The sequence below is a fragment of the Sarcophilus harrisii genome, chromosome 2, assembly GCF_902635505.1.
Source record: "Sarcophilus harrisii chromosome 2, mSarHar1.11, whole genome shotgun sequence".
NCBI lineage: Eukaryota > Metazoa > Chordata > Mammalia > Dasyuromorphia > Dasyuridae > Sarcophilus > Sarcophilus harrisii.
The window spans coordinates 37,958,228-37,979,102 of record NC_045427.1 but is presented as its reverse complement, the minus strand read 5'-3'; the positions used below and the strand labels follow the sequence as shown (position 1 = coordinate 37,979,102).

The following is a 20,875-nucleotide window of genomic DNA, read 5'->3' as shown; positions in this document are numbered from 1 at the left end:
AGTTTAAATGTTACTTGTTATAGGAAGCTTTTCATCCTAATACCAGTTGATCATGTTTCCCCTGGACATTTATCTTTTGGTTTTGTATATCTTACATATACCTATCTTCCTCTTCTCAGAGGAAAGGGCTGTTTCATTTTTTTCTTTGAATCCCTAATTTCTAACACAATGCATAGCAAATTGTAGGTGCTTAGTAAATTTTTGTTGATGGACCAAGGATGCGACAAAACAATGGTCTACCCCTGGACAATAACATATAAAGATACGTTTTAGAGGGAATTATTCATGCATTGGACCAGATGACTTCAGGACTCTATCTGACTCTGATATTCTATGAGACGATGACTCCTAAGATCCTGCCAGCCCCCAAATCCCATAACTCATTATTTAGATGGTCCCAGAGGCCCCTTTTGACTCTTAAAAAAATCAGTGATTTTGATTTGTGAACTCACCCTTTTGAATGCCTCATTTCAACTAGCTGCCAACATTAACTGGAAGTGAGTTCAGACTTGATAGGAGGTAGTTTTCCTACCAAAAAAAAACCTCCCAAGAAAGGCCTGAGGGCGCCAGTTCAAAGGGCAGCGCTGGCTTCCAGCCATCTCACCTGACAGCGTAGGACGGGCTTGTTCTCAATTTTCACTTCTTTTTTTGAACGGAAGATCACTTGGACGTTGGTGGGCCGATCAGCGGTGGTCAGTGACCCTTTCTTGGGCTGGATAGAAAGGATGGAGTGCACATTGGGTTGGTGAGGTGCCAGGGACTCCAGGGAGAAGCTGAAGGATAAAGGCAGAAATCAGCAGGATGGTCAAAGGCAGCTGACAGGTGCGGTGGAGAGAGCACTAGCCCCATAGTCAGGAGGATCCGAGTTCAAATCAGGCCTCAGACATTTACCAGTTATGAGGCCCTGGGCAAGTCCCCAATTGCCTCACAGCAAGAATCACTACAAATTTAACCAAACACAAGGACACTGTATACCAATAATATTATCATACCAATCATAAAGAAAAATAACATTCAGGAATGGGCAAATTAGGGGTGGTGGTGGGAAATGATCCTAGAGCCTTCTGATGGGGGGGGGGGGCAGGTCACAGTCTCCCCAGGGACAAGCTTCCTCATAAGCAACTAGATGAAGTGGCTCTCAGCTCCTTTTCAGATCTAGACCGCCAGAGGCAGCTGTATGGGGAAGTAGATAGAGCCTTGGACTTGAAAGAAAGTAGCCTTGCCAGGCAAGTCATTAACCTCTGTCTGCCCCGATTTCCTTGTCTACAAAATGGGGCAAATTGTTATCCCTCCTCCCAGGACTGTGGGGAAGAACACATGAAATCACATTTGTAAGGTGCTTTTGCAAATCTGGAAGCTCTGTTTAAATGCTGGATGTAATGATGATCTTATTCAAGAGTCAGTTCTGATTCTCTGTAACAGTCAGTTTCTAAATCAGCAAAACTGCTGCATTTTCTACATTTAAACCACAGTGGTTAAAAGGGATGGTTTCTATTCCAATTTGGGGATCATTTCTTCCACTGAAGGAAAACGTGGGAGGTCCAGCCAGCCCCCTGTTAGTTAAAACACTGATTTCCTCTGAAGTGGTGGTGGGTCATCAAATTTGGACTATTTGAGGTTATAATGATATAAAACAAGTTAAGTGCTTCTTGCTCAATGGCAACATGCTGTGCACATTCAGGTAACTCAACCACTTTAAAGGGATTCTTTATTTGCCCCAACGGAGACCCACCTATAAAGTGATTTAAGGTTTGAGGTCATAGTGAGAGAAAATCGAGGATCACTCTTGTGTTTTCTGTATTATTTGAATATTCTAAGGGCTATAACCCTGAAGCCACAATGCTGCCCTTGTACCATGGGCTCCACCAGAGGCAGCACTTCAGAACCCAACCAGACAACCCAAACCTCCCCTTAATCATACAACATTACCTGAATGCAATTTCATATTTTCCTTTGTTCTTCAGCGACAGAAACTGTTTGACTTCTTCCATCACTCGAACCACACCAAAATCTAAGGCGCCTTCATTCCCTGCTAATAATTAGGAAAGGATTTAGAGAGAGAAAAAGAGAGAGACAGAGACATAGAGGGGGCCAACAGACACAGAGACAGAGAGACAGACATAGAGACAGAGAAACACAGAAAGATAAACACACATATATCGAGAGACAGAGAGACAGACACAGAGACAAGAGAAACATGGAGGCAGAGAGATAGAGACAGAAAGAGAGAAATACATACATAAATACATATATATATATATATATATATATATATAGAGAGAGAGAGAGAGAGAGAGAGAGAGAGAGAGATACACATATCAAGAGACACAAAAACATAAAGATATACATACATATATATCAAGAGACAGACAGTCACAGAGATAGATATATACACATACATATAGACAGAAACACAGAGACAGAGACAGAGATATATACACATATATAGACAAGCACACACAGAGAAAGACAAAAAGATACAGAGACGGGGGGGGGGGGAAGAGGGAGTTTTAACAGTAGTGAAATTATTGAGTTGACAAATGATGACCATGAATCAAATTCAGATTTCAAGATTTACCTTCTGAGGTGATACCCCAGAATATATTTAGAAGGACTCTGGGGCAAAACCTCACTTTTCCTAGTTCTGCAGTCCATCTATCTACTTTCCCGCTTTCCTCTGAGTTCAGGGGAACGATTTCTGCACTTTAAAATCCAAGACATGATTTAATTCCTTTGGGCCTCTCGCTATTAGTGACATAAAGCACAGCTGGAGGTGAGAAGACCAGGGCTTCCTTTGATTTGCCCCAGGAGGCAGAGTTGCTAAGAAGAAGGGACCCTGCTGGGGAATGAAAGGCTAATGAAGGACTTGGTGCTAAGAGACGGACCCTGAAAATGCCGAGAAAGCAGTTGCTATCAATTAATTGTGCAAACAAGGACTCTGAAGCTCTGGTTTCCATGACCATGATGCTGTGACCTCAAGCTGGAGAAGCAGTCCCTGCTGCTGCTCCGGGTGACATCTTCCCTTAGATTTGCAAAGCTATTTTAGAAATATTGTGTCATACCCAGGGCATTATGGAGGTGATCACCACGTGGGTATCTGGGTATTCAGAGGGGTTGGTCAGGGGGCTTTGATCAGCCTCGGAGCTGGGGGCTGTGGTTGCTGATGGTGAGCCTGGTCTGGAAGGGTGCGATGGTGGTGATGGTCACCGTGACCCCCCATAGTCTGGCAGCAGGAGCATCCTGAGCTTCGGCTCTGAGCACTGACCCCCATCAGGGAACCTCCCTACAAAGATGGCATATGAAACTCAAACCCCAGTGGTGGATGAAATGCCCTTGGGCTGGAAGGAGCAAACATACCTTTGGGGAAAGTGATGTCCAATGCAATGTCATAGGATTCCGCAAAGATCTGGATGTTTTCAATCTGAACAACTCCAATGAGGTACTCGGCATCTAAAACCTGTTGCAGAAAGAAAAGCTCCTTGGCTAATGAAGGCTGATTTGTGGCCGACCATCCCTCCCTGACATCTCCATTATTATCTCCTCGTCTCCTGCCTCCTATTACGGGGCTGGGAGCCAAACTCATTCCAACCTTCCCTAGGAATTCTACTGAGCAAAGGGAGCATTAGGGCCTTGAGTAACAGATTCCTTCACTCTCCCAAAGCCTTTCTACATGGAGACTGCCTGCTCCAGACTGGGAATGTTGCCCAAAGCTGAGCAGAGGAGGAGAAGGTTTGGTTTTCATGGGAAAGATCCAGGGAAATAACAGGAATAAATAAAATCCACAGAGATAAAGTCCTATTGAAGCTAAATCATTCCAACATTTCCTTTTATAAACACTAAATGGGGCTCCAAAGCACAGAAAAATGGAGTGATTTGTAGTGTTAAAACGATAATATTGCTGAGTTGGAAGAGATTATTTAATTCTGCCCTCTCATGACTCTCCTGGATTCCCCCGACAGCAGAGGTCACCTAGCTTCTGCCTGACCATAACATTACAGTGACTATTATGTTGTTGGATGGCATTACTTATTGGAAAGCTTTTCTTTATCACAAATTGAAATCCATCTCCCGGCTGCTTCCACTCACTGGTCTTAATTCACTAATCACTCTCTTAAACTACTCAGAGAAAATATAATCTCTCTTCCATATGGATGTTCTCCATATTTGGATATGGTGACCAAGCCCCTTCTGCATTGTCTCTTTTCTGGGCTAAACATCTCAAGCTTCTTGAACTCTGATGTTTGGAAATCATTAATTTCTAGACCAGACAGTGGTACTAGAGTCCAGATTCAGGAGGAAATTTGTGTGTGTGTGTGTGTGTGTGTGTGTGTGGTGATTAGGGACAGCTTTTCTTCCTCTGTCTCCACCACTGTGACTTGATAGGGACCAGTGGGGGACAAGGCATCCAGAAGTGAATGGGGTGATGCAGTGATGGTAAAGGGAGAAAAGAGGGGATCCCTGGGGGCTGAGAGAGCCATGAAGAGAACAGAGACCAGGGAGGGAGTGAGGGGGACCTCTTATAGCAGCAAAGACTGCCAATCTGGGACTCCAGGAACGAGCTGTTGTTGTGTTGACCCTTAGGCCATGTGTGCTTTCTATGGGTGAGCCCCAACACCCCCTGTAGCTCATCACTACAGGAGGAAGAATGCTTTCCACCAACCGTTCCTGACATACTTTCTTACTAACTCCCTTTTTCTGAAAGTGGATAGAAATGGGAAGTGGAAGCTTGTGAGCAACAGCCCTGGGAACCAGGGCTTCTACCCAGAGTTACCCCAGGACCCTTAGAGAAGTAATCAGCTACCTCATAGGGATAACAGGGTAACAGAGTGGGGACTACATTTATAAACCTTTAAGGTTTACAACACACTTTCTCTATGGGTGGTAAATAATACATGTTCGATCACTTCTGGTTTATAAATAAGGAAACTGAGGTTTTAAGAGATGAAAGTCTTGCTCAAGGTGATGGATACAAGGGCTAAGTGATAGAGAGTATTCAGAGCCATGTCTGCCCCACTTCAGCTCAGACACCATGGACGCCAGGGCACACAGTCACAGACCACAGGAGACAGCTGGGGGAGGCTTCTGGCTGAGCCTAGAGCTCATTGTGCCTCGGCTTGGAGGTTTTCTCTTTCTCTCCAAAAAAAGGCAGATTCTCTACTTGATAAAGTTAAAATCCCCCAGATGAAAAATCCTAGACCGTGTAGCTCTCCTCCTTCAGAGGACTGGGTTACTTAATCATTTCAAGCAAATCCACAAATATTCTGATGTTTTCCAAAAATTTATGATGTCCCTTCTCTTCTTTTCTCTCTTCCTCTTTCTGTGCCTCTATCTCTCAAGTCTCTCTGCCCCTCTATCTCTTTGTCTGTCTCTGTCTCTCTGTCTGTCTGTCTCTGTCTGTTTCTCTCTCTCTCTCTCTGTCTCTGTGTCCCTCTCTCTTTCTCTGTCTCTCTCTCTGTCTCTGTCTCTCTCTCTCACACACATCCATACCCACACCCACACCCACTCACCATGGCCTTCTCAACATTCAGTGGGCTGTTCTATCCCATTACTGGATGATCCCCCCCTGAATCAGCACAAACCATCGCCTCCATTCTTTCTATATCCCTTGCTCACCACCAGCAGCTCTGGGACTCTGGGCTTGAGAGTCAAAGACTCAAGGCTCAAATTCTGCCTTTGCAATTCACTAGATATGTGGCCCTGGACTAAGCAACAAACTTCAGTTGGATAGTTTATTCATTTGTAAAATGGGGACAAAAGCAACACCCACCTAATGGGGCTGGGATAAGGCTCAAAGAAATCATGCAAAATTGTTTGTAACGATGTCACTGAATCTTCATGCAGCTCTAAGTGCTGATTTGAGGTCAGGGTTTGGGACGCCATGTCTAGTGTAAGCTATTATTAGACACGTATTTATTATTATCACCATGCATCTGATTAGCCTTCGACCCTTCACATTACATGGTGCTGAAGAGAACATGGGGAGTGGAAATGATCTTTTACCATTTCAAAGCAAACTATTAAAAACCGAGAGCTGAAGAAATGTATCTTGAGGACCCACGTGCAGCCTCTGAAGGCGCCATCGGGCTGGTGCTATTCATGGCCCCGGGGCCGGGCTCACCTCTAGCCGGATCGCCTTCTTGATGTTGACGGCCTTGGTGGGCTGGAAGTGGAGCTGCAGGCTGTACTCGTTGCCAGGCTGAATGATCCCCTGCACTTTGGAGATGCTGAAGTCCTCCCCGAGGTGCTCCAGACTGCCGACCCTCCAGGCCACGGGCAGCGCCGTGACGTTCCGCATGAAAATCACCTTGGTGTCTCTCCTGCAGAGACCACAAGATGCTCGTCACGGTCAGGGATGCTGCTCCCTGCTCTCTGTGGAAGACCGAAGTCCAGCCGCCGGTCAGCAAGCTTAGGCTTAGTGTGCACCCTGGAGGGGCCGGGGCTACAGACACCCCCTACCCCTAGAGCACGTCCAGTGAGCATGTGACCAGGTGTACATGGGTGGCCGTGGAAAGGGGGGGAGCACAAAGCAAGCCCTCCAGGGTGTACATGGGCGGTCATCTCAGAGAGAAGGCCAGAGGAGGGAAAAGGGGAGAACCACCAAGCCCTCCGGGATATACATGGGTGGTCACAGAAGGAGAGGACCACCAAGCCCTCCTGGAGAAGGCAGCATTTGCCCTGAGTGGGGAAGGGATCCAGAAGGAGGCAGAGCACTCCAGCAATGCAGTGGGCAGGCAGCTGGGAGAAGGACCAGAAGTAGGAGAGTATTGGGGAGAGCTCCATCAGAAGGGCAGGGTGGCTGGGTCTGAGCAGAGGGGAATAGGAAGAAGGCAAAGGTACAAAGGAAGGAGCCAGACTGTAGAGGGTCCTTAATGTTAAATGGGGGACTTGATATTCAATCCTAGAGGCCAAAAGGAGCCTCTTGGGCTTATGAAGCAAGGGCACAATATGGTCAGATATTCAGGTAGCCAATGTTGGAGGGGAGAGCTGAGGGAGACCCTCATGTGAAATGATGCTAAGAGGAGAGCTGGAGGGAAGGAGAATGAGCTCTGCATTGGACCTGTTGAGTGTGAGGCACACTGCCTATGACGCTTCTCTTTAGGGCAACCCCCATGATACTGCATGGGAAGGCTCCCTACACCCCCCCCCACTCCCACCCCAGTATCCGTTCTGGGTTCCTTTCCTCTAAGTCTTGGTCTCAGCTCCTTGTTAACTAATCTTGCCCCTGCAGGAGTGGGGAGAGGAGGCCGTTATAGTGGGCAGTGGGGGGGGGGGCACAGAGCACAGAGCACCCAGTCTCTGAGTTCAAATCCAGTCACAGATACTGGCTGTGTGACCCTGAGCAAGTCACTTTACTCAGTTTCCAGTTTTGTAAAATGAACTGCAGAAGGAAATGGCAAGTCACTCTGGTATCTCTGTCCAGAAAATCCTAAATAGGGCCATGAAAAGCTGGACTTGACTGAAAAATGATTGAAGAAAAAGGAGGCCACTCTGAGGAAGGAGAAGCTCTTGAGGTCCAAAGTCATGTAACACCAATAGTGACCCTTCAGGCAGTGTGAGGTATGGTGGGGGAGGGCATGGGCACCGGCCCAGTGCCCATCAAATCATACCACCATGAAATAGGAAAATGCCTATTTGATAAGACCAGTCCTGCAGGTAGCAGCTCAATTAGGGATCAAGAAGACAATAAGGGCAAAAGACCTTCTGTAGGCAGCTTTACCCAATCCCTCTAAGTCTGGCACCTTCTCTCTGTGGAGTGTTTCCAATTTATCCCACAGTTAGCTTGTTGTCTCCCCATTAGATGTGACACGGGTCCCTCGAGAGCCCTGTGTCATGTACATTGTTGGTGTTCAGTCATTTTTCAGTCATGTCTTCTTGACCCCATTTGGGGTTTTCTTGGAAAAGATGCTGGAGGGGTTTGCCATTTCCTTCTCCAGCTCATTCTGCAGATGGGGACAGGGGCAGACAGGGTGAAGTGACCAGCAAGGTCCCAAAGCAAGGAAGTGTCTGAAATTCGATTTGAACTCAGAAGGATGAGCCTTCCCAACTCCAGGCCCGATGCTCTGTGCACAATGCCACCCCCTGAGCTGCCCCACCTCAAATACCGTAGGTATTCAATAAATTTTTAATGACTGGCAGCATGGTGCTGTGGTAAGGGAGAACCTTCCAGAGCTGGGGGCTGGGGATTTCCTTCTTGTTCCAAATCCCAGATCTTGCTCCTGTGGTCAAAACTGTCCTGAATTTCTGGGCATCCTGGACCTAATAATTCACTGTTACATATGGGGAAACTGAGGCAGCCTAGGATGCTGTTGCCTTCTATTTGCATCCTGTAGTTAGGGTGCAGAGACATCAAGCCATCTCTCACTAAGGTCACTTATCTAGAGAGTGTCCGAGGGAGCTGTATTTTTTTTTGCTAGCAGGAATCTTACTGTCAGATTGCATTGTCCCCAAGGGAGCTGGAGGCAAGAGCTGCTCCACGGCAGGGACCCCGGGGCCTTGGGGTTATAGGACATCTGACCTGTGGAGCAGCAGCTTCTCAAAGTGCAGCTGCTTGTGATCCAGCTCCAGCTCTGGCCGGATGCCCTGGCAAGTGATTTTGAAGATAACAGGCTCTGGGTTCTCCTTGATGCAGCAGATAATGGTGTCATCAAAGACGCCCACGGAGGTTGGGTACGCCCACACGGACAGGATCTGAGGGGACAGCGGAGTAAGGGGCCGAGGCTTCCCAGCTCCCCCGGGCAGCCGTCCCAGGGCTTTCCTGACCTGCTTCTCGTTGGGTTTTAGGTTCATCATGGGAGGGTCCAAGATGTAGGTGTTGGCTTTGACATCGTTCTGGAAAAAGAAGGCCACCTCTGCTGGCAGTGGGGAGTTGTTCAGGATGGTTAGCTTCTCCATGTTGTCTGGGAACTGGACTGCCTTGTACCTGACAAGGCAGAAAAGGACTCTGTGCAACTAGTGACCCTTAGATTATTCTGCAGGAAGGGGGCTATTTTGACTCAAGGCCTGGTACAGACCTCTGTAAACAGCTGCTACTTAACATCTGTTGGGCCAATTAAAACGAATCATTTAACAGACATTTGCGGGTGATTCTCAGTCTCACTGAACGGCAGGAAAACATGTACAAGGGTATGAGTGTGTGTGGCCTTCACCAAGGAGGCCCCAGCTCCGGCGGCAGCATCAGGACATCCCTACGGATGCAACGAAATGGTTTTCCTTGCTACCGGACTTTGATCCAAGTCCCATTTAGTCCCGATATGTTTTCTAATGCGCGTTTATGCTCAGAATATCTGCTGCTTGTTTTCTAGCAGGTAAACTGAGTCAGGTATCTTAGAAGAGGGCTAAATTCAATTGTTTTCAAACAGGAAATCTGTTGGTTGGGTGCACTTGGAAAGAGCACAACTCGCCCGCCCACCTGTCCTCAGTGGACTCATGGGGTAGGCAAAGATGACCGTACTGTCCAACAGAAATGTCCTTTCATCAAGGCTTCATCGGAGTTGTTTGGTTGATTTGGGGAAGGCAGCTTTTGGAGTGATTGAAAGGGTGAGAAAATTAATAGCCCAGGATCAGAGGACTGGCTCTATTCATTTACCCTTGGGAATTGGACTCTGTGAAAACAGGATGGCTCAGCACTGCTTATTGGCCAGGCCCTTATGCCATTTGAGAAGCCTGTAGGAGACTCTCGGGGGCAGGAAGCTCAGGCTTGGGGCTAACTGCTGAAGTTATGGGAGTGGGTTAGGATTTCCACTTTTCTTCTGTATTATGGAGTAAATATCTTTTTGGTTTAATTATTTCCAATACCCTCTGATTATCACCTTGAATACTGATCAGTATATTTGGACAGATTAATATACTTGTTGAATCAAATTAAATAATCTGCAAGTTGAGTTTCCATTGCCTTGCAGAATGACCTATAGTTCTGGGGAAATTCACAGGCCTTAGTTACACTGGAAGCTTTGGGGTTCCTTGGCTGTCTTGTGATTGCTCAAAGCAGAGCCAGGAAGGATTGCTATTGGGGACAGACCATTAAGCAGACTCCACAGGTAGGAAACATCAGCATACCAGCCTTAGTGCCCAGCTGTCAGCTACCAGAAAATGCAAACCCTAAAGATAACAGGCCATGGAGCAAGTCTCTGCCATGCCCACATGCCAAAAAGGGGAGTCCGTGTGTGTGCACAGTGGGGAAGGAGCGAACAGACACTCGTCAGTCTTGGGAGCCCAGGAGGGTCAGCCCCACCATCAGGAGCACTTTCCAGGAACACAGTGGGCCACCTTCTCCCCACACAAACAAGTGCCCAGGTACACCAGCATTTGTTGATGCTGGGAAATAAGCACACCCACTTTGAGAAAAGCCAAAAACCACTGACAGGATATTAAACAACTCTAATGTTAATGGGATGAATTCCCTAAAACTTGTGATCTTCTTGGTGAATGGAATACTTACTTGTCTCTGGATTTCCCACAGAGCAATGGCCCAAAGTGGAACATCTCCTGATTCATTATATATTTCTTATAGATAATCTCTTCAGGTTTTGCGTCCTTTTTCCAATGAGGGAACACCACCCTAATGGTAAGGCAGAATCAGGGAATGTTAGTTCTTGAGCAAAGTTTAGAGATTCATCTTCTAGGGGAGGAAAATAGACCAGAGAACTTAAATAACTTGTATGAACTCACAAAGATAAGCAGCTGAGTAGCTGGAGCTGACATCTGATAATAATCAATGCTTAGAAATTGCTTTATCATTCAAAAAGTGCTTTTCTCATAACAATCCTGCAAGGTAAGGATTGTGAGCATTTTTATTTCTCTTTTCTAAATAAGGACATGGAAACGGAAACTCAAAGAGAGTGACTTGTCCAATGTGGCAGGGAGTCTAAGTAGGCAGTGAGGGGGGAAGTTCTGAGTTCAAATGTGGCCCAAGACTGACTGGGAGGTGACCCTGGGCAAGTAAGTCACTTAGCCCTTGGCTGCTTGGTTTCCTCAAGTGTAAAAAGCACCTCTCTCCCAAGATCATTCCATTCAGATGATACTTGTAGAGCACTTAGCACAGTGCCCTTCCTTAGTGGAAAAGATAGGACTAGTTAATCAAGAATCCTGATTCCTGTGTCCTGTGGTCTTCCACAACACTATGCTATCTCAGAGAAAGTTGCCTAAATAAAAATCACTTATCTTTTCCACTTGGCTCTTAGGGTAAGCCCTCCATTTAATTTTTGTGTCCATAATCCCTTCTTACTCAAAAAAGAGGTTGGATTGTCTCTTAATTAATTTATATTCAGTTTGATGGTCTCATTAAATAATCTACTGCACAGTTTTATGCACAAATACAAACTTTATTAATTCTATGTTTATCTTTGAACTCTTATAGTCATCTTTTGAAAAGGACTCTCTTGGGGACGCCAGGAGTATAAAGAAATGGAGTCCCAATTGTCAAGACCTTTGCGTTTTAATGAAGATGTCCATATTCTTGCACCCATGGCTTTTAAAAAATAAAAGACTTGAGAATCTTTATGCTTTCCTTTCAATCTTGTTCCTTAGCTAAGCCACTAGAATTGTAAATCTGCTTCTTGTGCTCCTTCCACAAGCCAGGATCATCTAACCTGTGATCTCCAAAAGATACTGAAATCAGTATTCAGACACCTTCTACTGACCTGATTTCTCGGGAGATGGAAGGGTACGTGCAAATTCCCCGGCAGTAGAGTTGATACTGGCGGCGAGTTCCAAGGACCTCAAAGTTGAAGGTCTGGTCAAAGATCCCAGTCTCATTGGAGGAGAAGTGTACACGGAGCACCACTTCTCCAAGGGCTGGGATGATCCAACGGAAATTGTTCAACCTGGAAATGACCAAGTAGATTTTATAGAATGGATCTCCTCCTTGTTGGCTGGATGTAGCTGGAATCTGGCAGGAGCGATAAGGTCCAGACTCAACTTGGACAATGGCAAAGTTGTACAATGACTTGGCAGTACGGGTATGGAACAACTGTGTTAAAGAACAAGGCTGATACCAATCGATGCTTATAAATTGCTTTATCATTCAGAAAGTGCTATTCTCATAACAATCCTGTGAGGTAAGAAAACAAAAATTTCTGTTTTCTAGATAAGGACATGGACAAGGAAATGGAAACTCAAAGAGAGTGACTTGTCCAGAGTGGCAGGAACACTAAGTAGGCAATTAGGTGGGACATTGAACAGAGCAGTGGACCTAGAGTCAGGAATATTTGAGTTCCCAGCCCACTTCAGACTTTTACTAGCTATATGACCCTGATGAGTCCATTAACTTCCACTCACTGCAGTTTTCTTGTCTATAAAATGGGGTTAGTAATGGCATCCACCATTTGTCCAGTTGACCACCCCCAAAAGAGCTCTAAAATCCCAGTGATTGTCACTATTTTTGTCCCTCTCTGAGCCTCACAAAGTATAGGTATTCAATCTGCGCTTGTTGAATTGGGTTGAATGTTTTTATGGGCTCCCCCAGACCCCATCAGATCCCTCACTGGTCCCATGGCACGCTGAGAGGATCCCCCGGCCCAGCTGTGTTGCCCCACTAGGCACAGGGGCAGTGACATTTACCACTCTGGGAATTTCCATTTTTCCTTAGTGTGGTGGCCCACCTCATGATTTTCTCCTGCACCTGCCGGGTTGTGAAGGTGCTCTGGTCCAAGCCTGTCAGGGGAGTGATGGATGGCACAGGCAGAACCTGAGGCATCTTCTTGCTGGTCCCTGCCCGTGAGCGCTTTTCCTTGGTAGATTCTCGGAGTGTTTCGCTTTTATCTTTCAGTCTTGAGCGACCTTTACTTGTTATGATCTGCTGCTCTTCTTGCGTCTCAAAGGAAGAACAGCAATTTAAAACAAGACAAAAATAAAAAGCAAGACGCCGGAAACCTTCAAATAATGCATTGTCTGCTGCTGCTGAGCATCTCAGATGAACAGATCCACAGGGCTGAGGGGGCCTTAGTGAAAGGCAGGATCCCACCCTTCAGCCACTGGGACCTTGAGGACGCCGGAGGATGCCCGGTGTTCAGGGCACTTGGCGCCCTTTCTACCAAGGAAGATGCTCAGTGATTACTTTAGTAACTAGAGTTACTTGGGAAGGAAAAATGCCACATGGAGCTTGAGTTCAGAGAGGGCCAGGTCATGGAAAGATCAAGGTAATTATCCATCAAGGTAAAGAGGGTGCTGGGCTGCAGCTGGGTTCAAACCCTATTTCCCATATTTAGTAATCTGGAAGACTCTCAAAGAATATATGTCAAGGAATAAGGTGGAAAAAAACTAGAAAAGGATGTGTGTGTTTGTGTGTTTATCAAAGGCTCTGAATGCCAGAGGATTTATATTTGATCCTGGAGGTGATAGGAAGTCAATGAAGTTTACTTAGTTGTGATTGGAGGATGAATGGAGGATAAATTGGACTGGGGATGGGCTTGAGGAAGGCAGACCCTCCTAGGCAGAACACCCTCCGCACCCCTTCCCTCTGAAGGCTATTGCAATAGTCCAATCCTGAGGTGACAAAACCCAGAGCAGGGCAGCAGCAGCGTCAGAGGTGAAGAGATGTGGCCAAGGTTAAATTCATGAGTCTTGGTTTTAGCTTAACATGGAGGGTGAGGAGTTCAGGATGACTCCTAATCAGTGAGTCTGGGGGCCTAGGAAAATGTCATTGCCTTCAACAATTTAAGATAACAAGCTTGGTTTTGGACGTCTACTGAATGGCCAGTTTAATAACCAGGTAGAGATGTGATACTGGAAGTCAGTTGAGATATAAGGACTGGATAAGTAGATTTGAGAATCATCAGCATAAAGATGAAAACTGAAGCCATGGGAATTGATAAGATTATCAAATAAAATACACACCAATATACATATATATTTCAAGTGAAATTAGATATAATTATATGTGTATATATAAATAGTGTGTTCTAGGAATCTTAGTGCTATTTTAAACAATTAAAGTTTATTAGTTTATTAAAGCTATTAAATCTGGGACATTTTGTATGATGAAGATTTCCTTCAAGAAAAGTATCAGGGTGCATTAGAAATGACAAGCACCAAAAAAAAAAAAAAAATAACACAAAGATGAAAACTGGCTATTTTATAATGAATAGTAAACTAATGGTTACCAATGTGGGAGCCATGTCTGAATCAAATGTCTACATATAGTCAGATGAATGATTTCTTACATAAAAATTGATTAAAGTTAAATTAGAACAAAGGATAAAGACAAGGAAAAGATACAGTAAATAAGGAAAAGAGATCCCTGGGGAAGTTATCTAACTCATTAACGCATAGGGCATCATTCTGAGTTGTAGAAAAAGGGCTGTCCTGCATTGGGAAAAGGAGTCTCCTCACTTGGGAGTTCCCTATATTGATGAAATCAAGGGTCCAGCTTCTCTTCCCTAGGAAAGTAGGAAATCAGGAAAAAGCTACTGCTATTGAAAAGTGGTGAATGGATATAGAAATAGATATGGTTTCCTATCACTTCCTATGGAATTTTTATCTATGGAAAACAATCGCTGCAGGAAGAGTCCAGAAGCAAGAATCGAACCTTTTTGTTATTGTCTGGGGGAAGTATTCTTATACTAACAAAAAAAAAATTAAATTGGGACACAGAAAGGCTAGGTGACCTGGCAGGCAACTCCAGCATCTGGGGCAGGGGTGGGGGGTTCCAGTAAAGTGCTTATGAGATTTGTGTTTTCTCTACAAACAGATGTTTTTATTTTGTGCTTTTTGCTAACTCATGAGCAGAATTGTAACCAGGACTGAGAAACGGAAATCGGAGGATGCCGACAGCCTTAGTAGTCCTTCAGGAGCAGAGAAGAAGTCCAAGTTAGTACTTGGCAGAAATGATCAGGAGGCTCCCAGCTGTGCTTCCGTCACCCTCCCTCCCTGCCCCCCGAAGGCAGGTGCCCCTGCATTGGTCCCATAGCCCCATTCACTCCCTGGACCCACCTATCAGAAGGGGAGGCCCAATTGCCACCCACCTGAAGCAGGTGAGAACAGGGCAGAAGGCCCCATTTTTACCTTCGCTGGGGGGGTGCTGGTAGAAGCGTCAGCTTCACTCTCCGTCTCTTTCTTGTCATCCGAAGTGGCTGCGTCTTCGGAGGCCGGGACGACAAAAGTGAAATGTTTAAGGATGTCTGACATGACCACTGGCACTCGTTTCGGTGGGAACGGGATCATCGAGAATAAGGTGGGAGGAGGGATGGGCAACTCTGCGACCCCAACGTCCAGGATCTCTGTCATCTAGAAGAAAACCTTGCACTGAGTCCAAGCCTGCTTTGGCCCCAACCTTGTTTTCTCTCGGTCCCAGGTGGGTCTTGGTTATTGGGCCAGTGGCCAGAATGGACTGGTCTTGGCCATAGGTCAGGGGGAGAGTGTTACAAGAAAAAGAAAATGGATCACTATTAAGAGAAAAACTCAACTTTTAAAAAATGAATATAAAAATGGGAACTTTGAAAACAAGTATCTGATAATGGTCTTAGTTCTCAAATTTATAGCAAACAGTTAAATTTATAAGAATATAAATCATTTCTCAATTGATAAATGGGCAAAGGATATGAATAGGCAGTTTTCAGATGAAGACATCAAAACTATCTCTATTGTCATATGAAAAAATGCTCTAAATCTCTACTGATTAATGAAAAACTAAAATAACTCTGAAGTATGTCCTCATACTTATCAGATTGGGGTAACATGACAGAAAGAGAAAATTATAAGTTTTGGAGGCAATGTGGGAAAATTGGGACACTAATGCACTGTTGGTAGAGTTATGAACTGATCTAATCATTCTGGAGAATAATTTGGAAATATGCCTAAAAAGCTATTAATCTGTGACCAAGAAATAACACCAATAAATCTGCATCTCAAGGAGATAAAAAAAGGATCTATTTGTACAAAAATACTTAAAGCAGTTTTTTTTTTTTTATGGTGGCTTAAAATTGGAAATTGAGGGGATGCCTATTAATTGGGGAATGGCTGGACAATTTGTGGTGTATGACTGTGATGGAATAAGATGCTATATGAAATGACAAATAGGATGCTTTCAGAAAAACCTGATAAGACTTATATGAACTGATATAGTGTGAAATAGACAAAAGTAGGGAGAATATTGTACACAGTAACAGCAATATTGTTCAATGACCAACTGTGCTATTTTCAGCAATACAATGATTCAAAAAGGACCTAGGAAAAATGTTATCCATTTCCAGAGGAAGATCTGATGTAGATCAAAGCATACTATTTTTCACTTTATATTTGAGGGGTCTGTTTTCTTTCATAACATGACCAATATGAAAATGTTTTAATCTATACCAAACTGCTAGCTAACTGGGGGTGGGGGAAGAAGAAGGGAGGAAGAAACTCCTCCCTTTTGGAACTCAAAAAAATATACTCTAAGTATATAGGTATATATATCAAACACTGACTTATAATAAATCAATTTCACAACTCCTATATTCAGTTATGAGACGCCATATGGCGCCATGACCCAGAATTTAAGACGCTTTGCTCTAAGAGGTGAATAACCTTGGAGGTCTACCACTTGATTTCCAGTATCACTTGCAATTAAACTTGTGACTCTGGACCTTAGAGGCTTGTGGTCAAGAAAATGGGAAGAACTATTTATTCTCAATGACAGTCAATACACTATGCAATGAATTTCTTAGTTTCTAACATAACATGTAAAGGGAAAGGTGTAAAAAACAAGACAAGGAAATGATTTTAGAAGAATTCTGTAAAAATAACAGCAAAAAACAGAAAACATTGATCAAAACAGTATTTCATATAAAGATCAGACCAAGGAAAGATTGTAAAGGAGACAAAATTTGCCTCTATTGTCTTTCCATTTTATTTCTCCTGTTAGCTTCCCTCTAATTCACTTTGAGTGTAATGGCATTTTTGTTTTCATGTGGCAATGTCCAAATTTATCTCTCCCTCTGTCCCTCAAAACTTAGCTGTTTCTAAAGGAGCTTTCCAAGAGAATGTTCGGTTATCCGTTAAGCTCTTTGATTATTGTCTACTCCCAGGAGTGGGGAGAATCTACAGTTTAGTAGAGGAATTCTGGAGATATAATGCTTTAACCTAACAGAATTACAACTGATAGTTCTATAGCTTTTAAAAACATAAAAAAATTTTAATCTACATCAAATGGTAGAATTTCAGACACCAATGGGAGGTGAGTGAAAGGGAGCTTTGTGGCAGGAGACCTTTTTGTTACTTCTCAAACCACATTACCCAGATTGCTGCTACTCTAGCTGTAAGGCAAGCCTCGATCTACATTTACTTGCCCCAAATCCAATCATTCTTCAAAGAGTCTACCCCAAATTAGCTTTTTGTGAATCAGGAATGGGTTGCTTTGATTAATGGTGCTCCTTGGACCACCTGGTTTTACACAGTAACTATCGCAGTGCTCCTTCCTGAAGGTTTAGGGGAATGGATGTTTAAGGAAAGAGTGGAAGGTTATGCTGTGGGACAGCTCCCGGCTTTGGGAGGAGGATCTCCCTGGTAGACCAGCTGGCCACAATAAGATGCTTCCCTGCTCTCTGGGCCATAAGAGGTGCTCTTACCTGTTCGATGCTGGGCAGCTTTTCCGTCTCAATGATCTGCTTCCAGTTGAACTCCTCGGAGACTGTTGGCTGGAAGTCCAAGCAGGGCACCCCAAAGTCCTTTTTCCCTTCGTGGTCTTCTTCCTCCACCTCCCCATCGCTCTTGTCCTCCATGGCCTTGAGCTTCTCGAGGCGCTCCTTCTCGGCCTTTTCCTTCTCCAGGCGCTCCTTTTCGGCCCGCTCCTTCTCCAGTCTCTCTAGCCGTTCCCTCTCCCGGTCCTTTCGGCCCTTCCGCCCAGAAGGAGCCTGCCTTTGCTCTTCGGGCTCATGCTGGGTATCTTCGGTGCCAGGGTGGGGTATCCAGATGCCCTGCTTGCGGTCCCAGGACATCAAAATTTGCTGGATTTCCTTCAGGTTCATTTCGTAGACCTTGAACTTCTGGGCCAGCTGTTTCTCAGCATCCCTCAATAAATCCCTTTCACTTTCCAGTTGTTCTGCCGTGGTCTGTGAGGGAAGCGTTTCCCCCAGCTGCTGTTTGCTCCTTTTCCTTTTCTCCTCCTTTTTGTCCTCACCGGATAGTTGTTCCTTCATTGATCCCTTCCTCTCTAGTCCTATATCTGACCTGGCATCTGCTTTGGCATTTATATTGATGCCCTAGAAAAACAAAGCACATATTTAAACCATTTCTGCAAAGGTTAATTAGAATGGCACCAATACCTGGGGCAGAAAGAAGATAAAGGGTCAACAGTAAAAGAAGACAACAGAATTTGGCTTCCTAGAAAATGTTCTAGGATTCTAAAGGAACAAAATAAAATGGTACCACTGAGGGGGGAAGAAATGTAGACACAACCATTTATGTGTAGCCTGTATTGTTAATATTTTCTCCACCACTTTTTTAAGTTAGACAACCAATAAAACAATAAATCAAGCCGTGATCTGTAGCATTTGCTGGTTTTTTGAGGCATACTCACACTGAAAATTTAACAGTTGGTTCTCCAGAAACAGTTAGAGCTGGCCCAACACACCTTTTACCATCCATAAAAATCATAACTGGAGTTCTCCTCTTGGTTTAAGGGGTAGAATCGATTAGTTATAACATTAATATTTCACTTTTTTGAGTTATTATACACCTTACATGATTCTGTTAAGCATTGCATATACCTAGATAAAAAACCAAAATAAACTCACTGATTGCAAGGTGTTAACAGTCAAATTGGTGACTTAGGCCATATGTAAGCAAGTGGGCCAAGATAATAATTGTGAGATAACGTGTAGGAGGAGAAGAGCATTCCATAATGGTCTTTCTTCATTCAAAGCTCACTAAAAAAACCAACCAGAATCAAGCTGGTAGACAATAACTGGCTTAAATCGGTTGTTCAATGTTTAGTGGTTAGTCTGATGGCCAGCCTGATAAATTATTTTGGGGAGATGTTGAGTATATCCCCTTCATTCTTCTTTCCTCTATTAATTTGACCCAGGATGGAAGGGTGGGCTGAATCTGTGAACTCGATGTATTTTAAAAGGATTAACAGAAAGTTCTATACTTGGGATGAAAAAAATAAACTGAGCCAAGTCCAGATGGATGAGTAGATAAGTCTTTGTTAGGCGGTATTACTAAGCAGAGGGTTCAGAACAGGGCACTGGTCAGCTCCCACCTAGAATCCTGCATCTAATTTCAGGCACACCATTATAGAAGGATAATGACAAACATGAATAGTAGATAGAAGGCTGGGCTTCATGTCAGCAAGGCCAGGGTTCTTTCTGTTAGTTAAGTCCTGACACAGATTACTGTGTGTCCGTCTGTCTCCTAACTTCCTACATTCCCATACAGCTCTTTAAGATGCACAGCTACAGACAAGCTGCTGATCCATGTCTCTGAACTGTGGGGTCTGATACCAAAGAACTCCCAGGGGCCAGAACATACAGAAAATAAAAAATTAAAAAAGGAGACAAGTCATTGGTGAGGGGATGGAACAATGCATGAGAACTGGATTGGCTGAAGGAACTGGGGGTGGTTAGCTATGTGTGGGGAAGACTTAGGGCTGGGGACACAAAAAGAATCTTTTAATAACTGAAGGAAATGAGTCATTCAGAAATAGAAATTATTACCTTGGAAGAAATGAATTCTCACAAGAGCTTGCTGAAGGAAAGACTAGAAAACCAGCAAACTCCTAGCCTGCAAAACCCTGATGGTGTCCCCCACTTCAGGTCAGATTAAATGGGAAATATTTAACCAAATATATAAAAATATAATAGAATACAGAGGAGGTTAATCTGTGGTTTTCTAAGTTAGCATGTGATCACATGCTTGATATCCCTGTCATAGAGAACTTAAGAGTGGAAAGACTCTTGGAGACTCTTCCAATTCTAAGACCATTTTCTTCTCAAGTCCTGGATGCTTCTTGGAGCATGTAAAATGTGTAATGGCTAAGCACAGTACTCTGGAAAACACAAAGGAGGGGTTTGTATCTGCCTCATTTAGCTCTTGAAACTTGCCCACACATTCTAGGACGTCCTGATGCTCTGGCCTCTGACCTCAGGCTCCATCCTCCCTTAGGACAGATTCCTTTGTCTATATGAACTGGCTCACCGGCCTTGATTGGTACCCTGCGTGTACCAGTCTGGCAACAGCCTGCAGCTAACCATGAGATGGCATTTACAGAGTGACACCGTTTGCAAGCTGGTATATTCCTCCTGTAAGGATAAGGCAACACTACCCAGCATTTTTCTTGAAAACATATAGATCCTCATTTTAATAGCTCATAATTATATTGTACTTATTGAATTATATTTTCCTCAGAGACATGTTCTTCCTGCCTGGGAGGCTAGAGGAGGGAAGGGGAGCCCAGCGTGCTGTTAAGTGGGGGGCCCGAGATCAAGGATCCAGTGACCTCTTCTCCACATCAGTGTGGAACCATCTCTCTCTCTCCCTTATGTGCTGCTACCTGGATCTGAGAGGCCTGTCGCTGCCCAAGAGCCTTCTTTGCCGTAAGTTCTTCTTTGATGGGTTCTCGCTTTCTTTTATTTTTCTTCTTCATCTCTTCCTCCTCACGTTGCCGTTCAAGTTCCTGCTGTATTCTCTTTTCCTGAAGTTCCCGAGCTAATTTCTCTTGTTTCCTGGAGGAGAAGGATATTTAATTATGAGTAACTTTTCCTATTTGTATTAGGCTCTCCAAAATGCTCTCCTCACAACAATCCTGTGAGGTAGGTTTAGCAATTTCTTGGTATGCCCATTTTTTAGATGGGGAAATATACTTCAAAGGGTTGACTCATCCACTGTCGTATAATTAATAAATGGCAGATCTAGGATATGAATGACAACGCCTGTGCAGTATTCCACTTTGTCTTTAAAT

General features: G+C 44.3%; 1 protein-coding gene across 1 annotated transcript in view; it reads right to left on the bottom strand.

Annotated features, from left to right (window-relative positions):
* HYDIN (HYDIN axonemal central pair apparatus protein) overlaps positions 1–20,875 on the bottom strand; it is a 404,272-nt gene that overhangs the window by 80,558 nt on the left and 302,839 nt on the right. The window contains exons 45-56 of the mRNA XM_031949959.1: positions 20,465–20,639; positions 17,544–18,176; positions 15,001–15,222; positions 12,600–12,811; positions 11,640–11,822; positions 10,439–10,558; positions 8,761–8,920; positions 8,516–8,688; positions 6,119–6,317; positions 3,358–3,457; positions 1,930–2,029; positions 605–773 (exon numbers count right to left, since the gene is read on the bottom strand). Of these exons, the coding sequence (XP_031805819.1) occupies positions 605–773; positions 1,930–2,029; positions 3,358–3,457; positions 6,119–6,317; positions 8,516–8,688; positions 8,761–8,920; positions 10,439–10,558; positions 11,640–11,822; positions 12,600–12,811; positions 15,001–15,222; positions 17,544–18,176; positions 20,465–20,639 (2,446 nt within the window). The remainder of the gene's footprint in view (positions 1–604; positions 774–1,929; positions 2,030–3,357; positions 3,458–6,118; positions 6,318–8,515; positions 8,689–8,760; positions 8,921–10,438; positions 10,559–11,639; positions 11,823–12,599; positions 12,812–15,000; positions 15,223–17,543; positions 18,177–20,464; positions 20,640–20,875) is intronic.